The following is a 13,701-nucleotide window of genomic DNA, read 5'->3' as shown; positions in this document are numbered from 1 at the left end:
CTGATCCAATTTTAAATGTCAGATAGATAATTGTGCAACGTTTTGGCGACCGATCAACAACCTGAAACATTTCGTTTTAAGCCCAGTCGGTTTCGGTACTCGACTCGGCGCCCGCGTGCGCGGTCAAACCGCCTCAACGCGCGTTTTAAACGCCGATTCCCGAATTAAATATTCTTTATTGTCCTGTTTTCCATTCTCAAAATAAGTGACAATTATGCTTTTATAGTTTTATTGTGTTACATAGAACATGGAAAGGAAAAGGTGATTTGCTTGTGGAGAATTGGTTATGGTTTCCATTATTTTTATTTTATTAGAATTTAGAAATATTTTTTATGACATTTTGTAGTTAGCAACACAAAGTAATAGACCATTAATTGTTTGTCTATGGGTAAACTGTTTCACTCATTCGCTTCACATTGATACACCATAAACTTTAGCATTAATCTACACTAATTCGGTTGAGTTTGTTTGTTTGTATGTCATATAAAACAGTTTTATCGCACACTTATCAGGGAAATACGAAATCTCGGTCAGGATTATGATTTGGTAAATACCGAAACGTTTTACAATAAAAATTTATTTTCTTTTGATATGGTTCATTGAAGGTGATAACAGCTTTTCTGGCTTAGCGGCTGAGATACTGAGACTTTCTTACTTTCGTAAATTTAAATAAAATAAAAGCTGATTGTCTATCAAAACGATTACAAAGACTCATCATAAAGTTTAACCAACAAGGTGACATGACTATTTTGAAGCTGAACTGTTGAAAACTCTAAAAAAGCTATTCCAACTCTTTGATAACGACCAATTAAATCAATGTAAAACCATTGGATTGAAAGCCGAAGATAATAATTAGGCCCACCTAAGTACTCGAGACAAAAATACTGAGCTTAAAAAGAAGCAATCCCTTAGTTTCGTGTCGGATTTTTCATTAGCAACAGCTTTTCCATAACAGTGGTAGATTATAAAAACTATGACAATATCAAGCACTTGTAAGAAGTTTGAATTTGAACAACTTCAATCGATTCCAAAACTATCCTTACAAAGACTTCTATAAACGTTTTTTACTGGTCTTTCAGAAGACACCGCAGGAGTTACGATTCGATAGTGATTAACTAGCAATATAATGACGTCACAGTCTAGACGTAGGCCTTAACCTTTCGACAATTGGCAGTCACACTGAGACACGTGGATGCAACTGCCAGCGTCAAAACAATATGTAGGACAGGAACTAAAATACCATTATCATTTTCTATTAGATGTACCTAGGTTTGTATCTTTATATGTGACTGAAATTATTAAAAAAGACAAATTAAATACCTCTTCTGGTTAAAATGGGGAGGATGATAAGATTAGTAGGTCATAGACGGTTTTGCTACAAATCGTAATTAATGTTATAAGTAATTTTGAGTTAAATGTGTTAAAAAGAATGAAGCTTTTGGGCAGTACCAGATTATTTTAATAAAAATATGTTTTTTAAGCATGTACTCTAAAAGTAGGACTTAAGTTTAGAATCTCAAATTACCCAAGACCTAATTGAATAGTTCAATTTTTAAAGCAACTCTTAAGATTCGGAATCCTGCTACTCGTGCTCAAAGCTTTGGCTTAGACTCTTTATGTACAAATATTGATGATCATAAATAATTATTACTTTTATCACCATTCAACTGTTCTCAAGCCACTTCGAAATCTTAAATAAACCCCACATAATACCACCCACGAAACCTAATCAAAAATAATAAAAATATCTTTAAAATAACTAGCACATTACATTGACGCAAACTCACAATTCATAGCGATATTAGTGTTTCTTATTTTCTTAACCTCAATGTACCGTACAACTGAAATTCAGTCTACTTTCTATTTATCATCGTTCTAAAATTATAATCTTTGGCCTTGATTTCTACGTGGATCTTTGTTTTATAGCGTAGGACTACGTTTATTAACACTTTTTTGAGATTTCGTGGAAATATACAAATGTTCTAATTTACGTGACACACATCTTATGCTTACCTGTTCAATGCATTCCTACTAAAATTATAATTGTACACAATTGGGAAAGAAAAACAAATCCATACAAGTAAAGTCTATAATTAGGTTTGTGATTACTGACATACAATCAAACAAATACATACACATCTATATATAGATAACAGCTTACATAACTTCTGCTCATAATCTAAAGGTAATAAATAGCTATCTTTATATACTTAAAATCACATATTCCACCCACACTAACTAAAAGCTTAAATATAATAAGTAAAAATTCACACTATCGTGTAACGCTATTGTAGCTCGTAGAATAATAAAAGTTTTATATGTTAGACATTGTTTATTTATCCAACAAACTTGTTAAAGCATGCCAAAGATGATACTGTGCTAAAACAATGTTTTAAAATGCCTGTAAAACATTACAAAAAGCTATGATAACAACATTATAGAGAGACATGATCGTAAACTATCGAGAAATGTAATTAAACATTTTGAATGAGCAGTTGGGAAAATAAAGCCGCGTATATACGACAGGTAGAATAAATAAAGTTGGTACAATGTTAGGTGCTTACAGCACCTAACATTGTACCAACTTTGATTGTGATTGAAAGAAATTTTCATTTTATCGATGATCGAATGTTTTTCTTATACATTTGCGTTAGTGTGTACTTAACGTTAAGGTATCCTAAAAGTACTTAGAATTCACCCAGATGAAAGTTAGGAAAGTTTAACTGGTAAGGATATTGCCTAAAAATATTGTTGTTGTTTTCGATGCTTAGCATCTATTTTAACAAAAAGTAACAAATAAAATTAAAAACTACACGTCATATGATAACAATTTTGATAAGTTACCTGGTTTAGTAATGGATCGCAACAATTTTGGCATTTAAATTTACTGTGGAGGAGCTCGTGGCTTAGTTAACAACAGCCGCACGGATCGATCTCTGAGGTTAAGCTACGCTTGCCGAGGTTGTTCCGTGGATGGGTGACCATCTTATACATATCGAGTTCCTCCGTGTTTCGGAAGGCACGTTAAATTGTGGGTCCCGGCTGTCATTTTCGAAGATCTTTGACAGTCGTTAACAGTAGTCAGAAGCTTGAAAGTCTGACAACCAGTCTTACCGAAGGGTATCGTGTTAATACCTAAGTAATTGGGTTGTGGAGGTCAGATAGGCAGTCGCTCCATGTAAAACACTGGTATCCAGCTGCATCCGGTGAGACTGGAAGCCGACTCCAACATAGTTTGGAACAAAGGCTAAGCGGATATATATATATTTTTCAATTAATTAATTTTATATGCAGGTCCTTGTTCAACACACATTTAGCTGCATTGGACAGCTATATCTGCTTTAAATCAACAAATGCATCCAGTACTATTTTGGCACCAATTACCGCGTCCTTAGTTCTAATCACACGAATATCTAAACGATTTACATAAACAACCATATATAAGATTATGTTAAATGCAGTATTTATGAGGCAATTATTATCTGTTTCTATTTGGCTTAGAAATGTTAGGAAATATGATTATATCACTCAAAGCCGTTTTCTAATTTTACTCTGAGCGCGGACTTAATTGTCATAGTAATTTACTAGGTGTTGATTTAATTATTTGTATCTTATGTGTTTAAAGTTTATAACATCAGCACTTTTTATGACTTTGCTGGTCAATTGATAAATTAAAATTAATTAATTAAAATTAGCGTAGATATAGCTTTTAAATAAAAATGATATACAGATAAAATCCGGTCGTAAAAATGACTAACATTGTTATTGCAAAGTTATGAAACAATTCGTCCTCACCGACTTACGTAGGTATTAGAGTAGGTTTATGAATCCTCTTAGTTCATTTTAAATGCGGGACCTAAGTAAAAGTAATTCTGACGTAAATACAGGCTTGTGCATCCATCTTCCACATTTTGCACGTCCAATGTGTGTAACCCCCACAATACTTCACCATAACCACAAAGAGTACTCTATTCTCGCAGCTAAAATCACTTACGCGCTTAAATATAACGAATAACTTCGCAATGTTTCGTCCATCATTAATTCGTGGTGCGAGTGTGGACTCAGCCGATTCTGCCTATGGGGTCACCAGGAGCCGGCGAGCCTCCCTCTCGGCCGAACAACGGAGGAAGCTAAGCCTGCTGAGGACCGGCAGTATACAATCCCCGCTGACACCGGTGAGCCACATTTACCATTTGGTACCCTGCCCGAGAAAAGATTGTAATCAGGTATAGTTAGTCTCCATATATCATTTGTTGTGGCTAAGTATGTGTGAGCTTTCTATGTGAGTATACTTGGTTAATTTATGTTGAGGTTTGGGTAGGCTTTCTGTTGTCTTTGTCGGTTCACTGGTATTTTCTGGCTTTTCAGCACGTTTGGTTTGTTAAATGTTGGCAATCTGTGTTTTGGTTAAAGCAAATTTCTTGTTAAACTTCCATATATAGGTACGATTTACAACTGAGTTTTACCTACTAAGCTATAATTGTCAGATAAATTAGGAATTTTCCAATTCATCATACTCCTAACTCGGTTTTAAAGATACGTACTTAGCGAAATGCAAATTCCAAAAGTATTATAGCTAACGTCACTTTCTCCGAGTAGCAACATAACATTTTTGGTCAAAACAGCATTCTAACAAAGTTATTTAAATCCTAGACCACCTGTAAAGAAACTGCAGCACTACGACCGACACTAATGAACTATAAACTTGTAAATGACTAATAAATCTCATTGTTCAGGTGCACTTCTACACTGCCGTTATAGGCATGCATAAACTCCACTATAACACTGTTTAGTCTGCCCGATATTTGGGTTAAACACCATTGTACGTCATCCATCGATCATTGAGCAACGTTATGAAGGAAAAATGCTAAGTTTGACGGTTCATTAGATGTTAAAATTGGAATATTTGTCTTATGTCTGCTGTGTGATTGTTAATTGCATTTTGCAGAATTTTTATGCAAGATGCTTTGAGAAAGGTCACCTTTGACATTGAGTTTACATTATTAAAGTAAAAAGACTGACTGAAGCTAAGATTCTATAGCTTCAGAAAGGCAGTTAAAAACAGCATTGGACATTTACAAAATTAGAAACATTTTTACCGAAAATATTGACAACTTTTAATCGCAATAAATTATATGGCTGCCTATCAAAAGAAATATTATTATACCTATCTCATAAAACCCCATCAGTTTACGTTACAAAACAAACGCGTAAAAACGATAAAACAATGTTTAAAAATAAAGAACTATTAACGAGTGGACGTCCATTGCCAAACACTAAAATCTCCAAATAAAATAATTTGTAGAACAATATGCGCGCTTTCATTGTCGCGAGAGGTTTATCGCGAATCGAAATACGCAAGCTTATGCAGCAGTTGAAGTCTGAAGAAAAGTAAATACTAGCGCTGAAAGAAAGAAAATCATTTTTTAATTTGTTACTTTGGGTTGCCATGTGTTGTATGCTTAGGTGCCGATTGCAATATAGTTAAAATCGTGACTCTGCGATTGACGAAATTGAAATAGGGCCTCGTAGAAAGGCAAAAGTCCCATCTTTCTTAATGAAAATAGTATTGATGCCTTGTTGAATCCATCAAAATATATAAAGTATCTTCTTTTGGTGGATCCATGTGTAATTCGATGCTTTTACTGTGCGCCTGTGGACGTTATAATTACTTGTAGGTGTATTTTAATAAGTATTTGAGTATTTCAGCGGTAACAGACGCACAGAACAAAAAGAGCAGTCCAAAGGGAGTATTTATCTTACAGTGAGCAACTTCCTCTTACAGTTATAAAATCAAGTAATATTATCGCTGGAATTATATCGATGTGATAGAAATTTACCGTTATAATGTAAACCGGGCATAACACTCGTATATTTTCATTGTCGCGACAGATTTAGCAAGATCGCGCGATAGCTCGCACGTACGCGTGTGACGTCACAGCGACCTCTTGCGTAAATATTATTGTACTAGGGATCTCGTATATTATACTTTGTTTTGACTACTATTGTTTTAACATATAGGTTAACCTTTTCTTAAGTGTTTTATTGCTTGACCCATTGATACGTAAATTATTTTTAATTGGTTTATGTGATTTATTTGGTGTAGAAATGTTGGGGGAAGGCACAAATGCTGAATATATACGATCGAGCTCGGATTTTACGCAGTGAACCAGAAATTTGAGGTTGCGTGGTTTCTAGTACGCATGTATGATGCAAACTTGATTAGTTATAGCCCCCAAAAAAGGCGCAGAAACACCACAAACGCTACATTCTCAGCGTTAACTTACAGATCGGAATAATGTTGCGATGTTGGAAAGAAAACAACAGCGAACTCTAAGCAAAAAGTTGAGTTAACTGTACCTTTTACAACACTATTGTATAAGTTTATTCCATCGTTCGCATTTTGCAAAGAAAAAAATAGAACTGGTAAAAGAATGACGGCAAATCTTATTGGCACTTCTTTGAGTATCCATCATCACATCAATTGTTATAAGCAGTTCTTACCTCCAGGAAACAACGACGATACAAAAATAAAGATATCAAACTGTCTAGTTTTTACGACAAACCGACTGAAGATAGTGACGTAAAAGTAAACAAATAATTTTAATAAATCGTTACAATAAATTTTATTACTATGTGCCGTGTCTTCCCTGGATTATATTTGTGTTTTATTATATACAGAATGTTTGAAAGATCATATTTTCAGTGGCTCTTGACGCTTTTTTGATGTTAGTTTTCGTATGGTGTTGGACGCAGCGGATGAGTGATTTCTGTTTAATCGTGCATCGTTTAATGGTCGTTAATTAGTTGGGTAAACGTGCTATTGTATTTTTATGACGGGCTTTTATCCTGGGGTTTGGAGACGTGTCTGGCATATTAAAAGGAAAGTTTGGGCTCGCTACAACGTTTTTTTTAACAACGGACACTTGTGCTTTTATTTTATACAAGTACAACATTTTCCGTTATAAAAAGCTCTTAATTATAAGTTAGGATGTGTGGGAGCTTATTATTAGTAACCACTAATAACACTGATCTGCTTGTCTTTTCGGCTTAGCTGCGGAAGCTTTGATCTCGATCTCAAACTTAAAAAAGGCAATCAGTAGCGATGTGTGGGAACACATCGAACACAAGAAGAGGGACTCTTCTTAAATCAAGTAAAAAAAACGTTGAAATAGTTATGGACTCATTATTACTCATATGTGCTTGGCCTTACAGCAGATAATTCATCGTGCGCCTTTGATTTATAAATGCATTTAAATGCACAATAGATGATGTCTTGAAGATGATTTGCTCTCCCCATTAGTGATGTTAGATGCTGTAAACAATCTGAAAGCGTTGTCAGATACCTCCAAATCTTGAAGGTCGATGGTTGATAGGTTGTACATAGTTTTTAGGTTCGAATTCCTAGATAATGCGTTGTTAGTTACCTGGTCAATCAATCAGTCAATCAGTTTTTAGCAAACAACAGAAGTAACAAAAAAATTTCAGCATTCCTTCGTTTGCTGCCTGACGTAGGGTTTTGTACCCAAACGGTAAAACGGGAATTCTATTACTAAGAATTTGCAGTCTGTTTTTCTGTCACCTGTATTTGTAAATTGAACAAGTGTATTTGATCATGCATTATTCTTCAGTGAAAAAATTACATTTCAATTTTCTTCCACTAAATTGTATAATTGTTGATATTTTTCTTCTTCATTTAAACATCAATTGATTCCGGTCACGCGTTTCAAATAAAGAGTAAAATACGAATGACATAATTCATCAACAGTTGGGCTAACATACGTATAAATCTAATTTAACACTGGAAAACGTAACGTATCCTGTACCCACGTACATACATCCAGAGAGTGAGAGCAGTTACTAAGAAGAAACATAAAAAATATAATAACAGCTCGAATATTACCTGCCTAGTTTTTTCAAACAAATTATACGATTGTATATGCATGTAGGTAGTATAGACATATAAGATCATTTCGTTCTGTTTGGATTATTCACTTGAAGAAACGTGTTCAGTCTATTTAAATTCATGAATGAATTGTTACAATCAATTAGGCTAAATAATTGGCAATCGTTCTAAAGACGACAGAAAATAGACGTTCTTTTATTTGTCTACACTAAGTGTCACTAATATCTATGTTTTGTATTAATAAATATTTAGAAAGCCGACACCCGTAATCTATTGGTTAAGACAACCAACCTGTGTGACCTGCAACCTTAGACATCACAAAACCATACAAAAGTCAAAGCCTTTTGCATTTTTCTCAGAAAATGGCCATCAAGTTTGCTATAACGCTGGTGCTAAAAAATAAGTATCATCTCTAATCCTTGACCTCTCCAAGAGGGGACATGTTCTATGACCGTATGACATGACAGTAGACAGTTATGATGATGAATGAACCAACTATTAATAGAACAACAAAAGAATGCTCTGCGCAGTACAAAACTGTCACTTGCCAATTGCTTTGTAAATTGTTTACAACAAATAAATACTGACTGTGAAAGGTACTGAGTGCCAAAACTTTAATCATTTTAAAATAATAAATTGCAGTTACAATATCTGGGTAAGGGTCTTCTCGTAAACTAGCGAGGGGTTAAATGGATAGTTAGAATAAATACTAGCAGAATGATAGAGTTGTAACAATTATTGCTATATAGTTTTTATTTTTTAGATAACCTTATCATCTTTGACTCAAGTTAATTAAATAAAAGTTTCTGCAAATGTGCTTAACTAAACACCGAATACAGAGATGTCCCCTAACTTTAAGCATCGGAAGTATATTGCTGTCATTGTTTTTATTGATGTTAATCTTGTTTCACTAATGGACTTAATAAAGAACACCCTCGTATTCTCTAAGGAAAACTGAGATCTATTTGAAACCATCATATCTAATAACTGTCGATGAATTCACCCATCATCGTTGACTACAAAGTGATGGATAGATCTCGACTTGTGCTCCACGCATCACGCGCATCTGACACGACAGCCGAGAGAGATCTCTTGTGAACACATCAGTGAAGCGACGATAGATGCTGATGTTTCTGTTCAAATTTCAAGGTTCCTGCGATCTGTTGTTTGCTGGATTTGAAAATTATATGTGTGGTAGTTATTTTGACTGTTTCTGTTGGCTTTTGACTCTACTTTTGATTAAGCTTTTGAAAAGTTTTCTCCTAGTGATGTTTGTTGTTCCATTTTCATCTGTTTACAATCCCTTTTATCTGTTTTGTGTCACACTCCTGTCATTTTTTTAATCTTTACTATTTTAATTTTTTTTGAGAAATATAAAATCTCAGGACATTTAAAAAAACACGAATTAATTTTACATTAAAATTGTAGACATCAAACAATTTCGGAAATAATTCCTGTTAGTAAGGTGAATTTGTTTTCACGACCAGTCTGTATAATGTAACCTGTGCCGAAACGTCAAGCAAACGTGGAATGCTTGTTCTCGTTAATTCCCGTATAATTTAGGACAATAATCGCGAAATAACATGACATAATATTATGATAAAACTTATACAACGCGATAGTTTAAAAAATAATTATTTGTAAACCAAATAGATTAAGAAATTAAAATAATAAATCGTTATTTTAACACCCAAACAGTTAACAGAGCTCATTAAAATATTGTTTGACTTTTAAACGATTACTAATATCTACGTCTGTAGCCAAGCGACACTTTGAGACAAGCATAATATATTTCGAAATAGCCGAGAGACTAAAGAAACACATTTATTTTAGTACTAGTGTAAAATAGAATCAACGAACGTAAATATTAACTAGAGTTTGCACTTCGCGACATATCCGAAACATTACATATGAAAATTAGAGGCGTATTAAATTATATTTTATAACTTTATTTTGTTGATATTAGTTTACCACGCGAAAATTACTCAATGGATTTCGATAAAATGTTGACTTGCGCGGTTCAACTGGCGTACAGATTTTCATACTCCAGCTGAATCATGTAGGAGTTGATTTTTCATGAAGTACCTAGTCTATGTTTTCAACTATTTATCATATTCGTTCTATATTTCATTAAAATCGGTCCAGTGTAACTGTGAAAGCGTATCTAGCAGGGTACAGAATCGCACGGATGACTTGGATTATAGAATAGGCCCTTCCTTAATAATTTACAATATTCTCGTGGACAGAGTCATTGAATAAAGCTAGTCTCAAATATATTTATTTTATGACTTTATTTTGCAATTCGTTATGCTTCACGATGTTATTTCAGAGATTGTATATTATTCTGAAATGTCATCGGCGTATCGTCTTATATTGTATAACTGTTGGAGTTGGACCGTATTATTTATTTTAGAGGGCTATTTTGAGGAGTGTTAACAGGAAGGAAACGATTTATTGGATAGTTACTGGACTATTTTTAGCAATACACAACTTCTATCTTTTTATATTTTTTTTTGATTTTATAGCCATTAGAATTTTTAAATATTGATGTTTTCTATGAGGCGAATTTACTAACACGGTCATCTGATTACAATCTAGGCACAGTTGATATCAGGAATGATTATGTTTTAGTATATGCCTGACAATTTCCACATAATCAATTATTAACAGATTCTTTAATGTACTATGATTACCTTAACTTATTTGAGTCATCGTTGCAGTCATTTGGTGGTCGAATTTACCCAAAAGTTTCCAAATTTAGAGTTGTTCTTACGGCAAATCTGTAATTATTACTTTTAACTTTATTGTTGCCATGACAACGGTAAACAAACAAGCTCAAGCACAGCACAAACATCCCTTCCTATCTCAGCTCGCAATACACAACATATCAGGAACAATAGCCGCAATAACTCGTTCAGACACAATAAACGTCCAAGTGCGAACGTTTCGCTTTACGATCACATAAATAAGTGCTAAATCTAACGGCTCTAGGCTGACATTATTTGGCACCCGCGGTTACTTTGACATGATCGCGTGCGTATGTTTGTTAGGGATGCCGCTTCGTGATTAATTATGACATATTAAAGTGTTTTAAGAAGTGATTATATAAGTTATATTTTCTCGATTTTCTATGACACTTATGACGTTTCATATTGTTGTTGTAAAGTCAGAGAGTTCTACTTTATAAGAATTGTTTCTGTATTTGTTTGCCTTTTCTATCATTGATACATATAATACGACTTACAGTCTTACGCTATGGATTATGGACACTATGGCATAAAAGAAACAATGATAATAAAGACTGTTCTGTTTTCTTTACGAATTTAATAAAATTAAAGTGATTTCAGGCTATATAGGCTTTTACTTGTTTTTCAAGATTCCAAATTCTCAAATTCAAAATATTATTTGAAAATATCTAGCAACTTAAAAAAGAAAAAAGGGTAATGAACGTTAACACATTTCACCCACTCAAAAAAACTTTTATCCCAAAATGGCAATGAACACAAAAAAATTAACATCATACTAAATTGCAGCGGAGACTGACCCAAAACAGAAACGCACTGCTCAAAATAACAACACAAATGCGGCCTTCACACTCGCGTTATTAATTCCCATTAAAACTGAATCACAGATTGAAACAAATACGTTGTCACATAACAAAGAGACAGACTTGCCAATGTGCGAGGCACGTGTCGTGTGTAAACTACACATCGGTCCCTACAGGGAGATATGTTTTATTATACAGGTGAAATATTTATATAGGAACTACGTCAGGAATAGTATGGAAATAGATACTGAAATACCTTGTTTTTCTATACAATTTTTAGAGTGTCTATAAATTATTTTACGGAATAAACAAAAATATAATAAAAAAAAATCTATGTGGCTATAAATAAACCACATAAATAATAAAGCTGGTATAGAACTCAATTTCTTGCGAAATAGTGGTGACCAATTAAACAATTACGCCATACACGTTGTCCAATTTTTGTTGTCTATTAGACATGGTGACAAAATATAAACATATAAAAAAATAACAATGACGTAATTAACACAACACACACATTTTAATTAAACAAATATAATTTAACCCAGTAATGTTCCACTGCTAGACAAGGGTGTCTTCCCGGTATAAGGGAGAGGTAGGGCTTGAGTTTACCACTGGCCAAGTGCGGGTAGGATCTTAGTATAATAGTATCATTTTACAGAGACATCAAAAAAATACATACCTAACACAAATTTTCCTCTATTTCCTAGGTAGGAATTTTAACAGTGTGTAATTTTCTGACAGCCCTAAAGTGCTGGCGCATAGCGATATAATACGTTTGTATAATTATATCAGTTGGAACGACATTAAATTGTTGTTGTTTTTACTGAGACGCATTTTATTGTACTGATGCGGTTTTATACATCACTATTTTATAGCTGTTATATTGCAGTTCAAAGATTTATTTGAAATAATTATAGTAATTTGTTTGAGAGGAAAATTGTTAAAGCCGAAACTGAGGTATATTGATTTGTAAGTGATTGATAAAGTCTTCTTTTGAATTATTTTTTTAACAATATATTCAAGATGATCAATTTTTAATAAATTACTGTCCCACAGCTGAGCAAGGGTCTCCTCCCAAACGAGGCAGGGATAAGGCCTTGAGGCCACCACGCTAGCAAAGTGCGGGTTGGGTAAAACATAATAACATAACATTTTGAAAAATAGTCTTACTTGACTTTACTTTTTTTAATCAAAATCGAACTTCGAAAAGCTTGTCACAGCTTTTACACCATAGTTTTTCACTTTATCATCAAACAAGCAAGTTTCGACGTCCGACATCGGCTTCAGCATCAAACGTTTTATTTATTGGCTCGTTCGTGTAATAACAAACAATGTTCCACTGTTTACAATACGTTAGGTACTGACGATAATATGTAGACGTGTGTGAAATGTTTTGTCAAATAATATTTGATTTTGCACCATGTTTTTCCTTCTTTATACTTTTCTATCCATTATAGGGGGAATTATTATATAGGAACCAATGTTAATCAGATTGCAAAATGCTACTCTAGTTTTCACGTTTCCCATCACGGAAATGAAAACTTCCTTCAGGATTATAACAAGGCTGTTGTAGTATTAAAGTTTCAGTTATTACTAATGCGTAAGTTTGTGAGAGTATATTATTGATGCTTACTTTTTACGCGTAAACGCGATTCTCTACAGTCGGTACTAATGTGTATAATTTGACATTTGAAATGTCCTGCAAAAATTGTTCCTATGGTGACCGCTAGGCACTCAGTAGTTTTGCATATATATATTTCCCTGTAGCTGGCCGGTTGTCGACAGTCGTAGTTGTATGGAATCGCCCCCTAAACTGATTAAATTTGACATACAAATTGTTTATAACTTTTACTACTTACCTATACCCCGGGAAACCTTTCCATATACACAAAGTCACGAGCAATATCTAGTATTAATATAAATATTACTTCTCTGTCCAATCTGCTGACAACTTTCAATAAGTCTATATCAGTTTCAGTTTTCATACGGCCGTAACGGTAAGAAACTTGGCAGTACATTTGAGAGCGCGGACACTGCTCTTGCGCATGATCAAGTTTATAATCGTTGTTAGATTATCTCATCTCGTTCACTAATGGATTGTGAGTGACAGGAGTATTTGGGTCAATAAAGCAGTGGTGATTGTTTTGGTATTTGGGCAACTGAATTCTGATTGCGAGTGGGTTTTTGTTTGGATGGTCAAATTGCCCTTTTTTCGTACTTATTTTGGGAATACCATGTTCTTTTC

At 33.9% G+C, this 13,701-nt stretch overlaps 1 protein-coding gene across 10 annotated transcripts in view; it reads left to right on the top strand.

The window, feature by feature from the left end:
- The window catches only part of LOC142972755 (uncharacterized protein ZK1073.1), a 57,760-nt gene that overhangs the window by 4,606 nt on the left and 39,453 nt on the right, over positions 1-13,701 (top strand). For 2 of the 10 annotated variants that reach the window (XM_076114024.1, XM_076114022.1), the window contains exon 1: positions 3,985-4,175. The exons of 2 other annotated variants lie outside the window; for them this stretch is intronic. In XM_076114024.1, the coding sequence (XP_075970139.1) occupies positions 4,023-4,175 (153 nt within the window). In that variant the 5' untranslated portion in view covers positions 3,985-4,022. Of the gene's footprint in view, positions 1-75; positions 262-3,980; positions 4,227-13,701 lie in introns of those variants that run through there. 6 more of the 10 variants (XM_076114026.1, XM_076114025.1, XM_076114021.1 and 3 more) reach the window with 6 other exon arrangements.

Source organism: Anticarsia gemmatalis, chromosome 5 (genome assembly GCF_050436995.1).
Source record: "Anticarsia gemmatalis isolate Benzon Research Colony breed Stoneville strain chromosome 5, ilAntGemm2 primary, whole genome shotgun sequence".
NCBI lineage: Eukaryota > Metazoa > Arthropoda > Insecta > Lepidoptera > Erebidae > Anticarsia > Anticarsia gemmatalis.
Note: the sequence above shows the minus strand (reverse complement) of the source record. Positions and strands in the feature narration are given on the sequence as shown.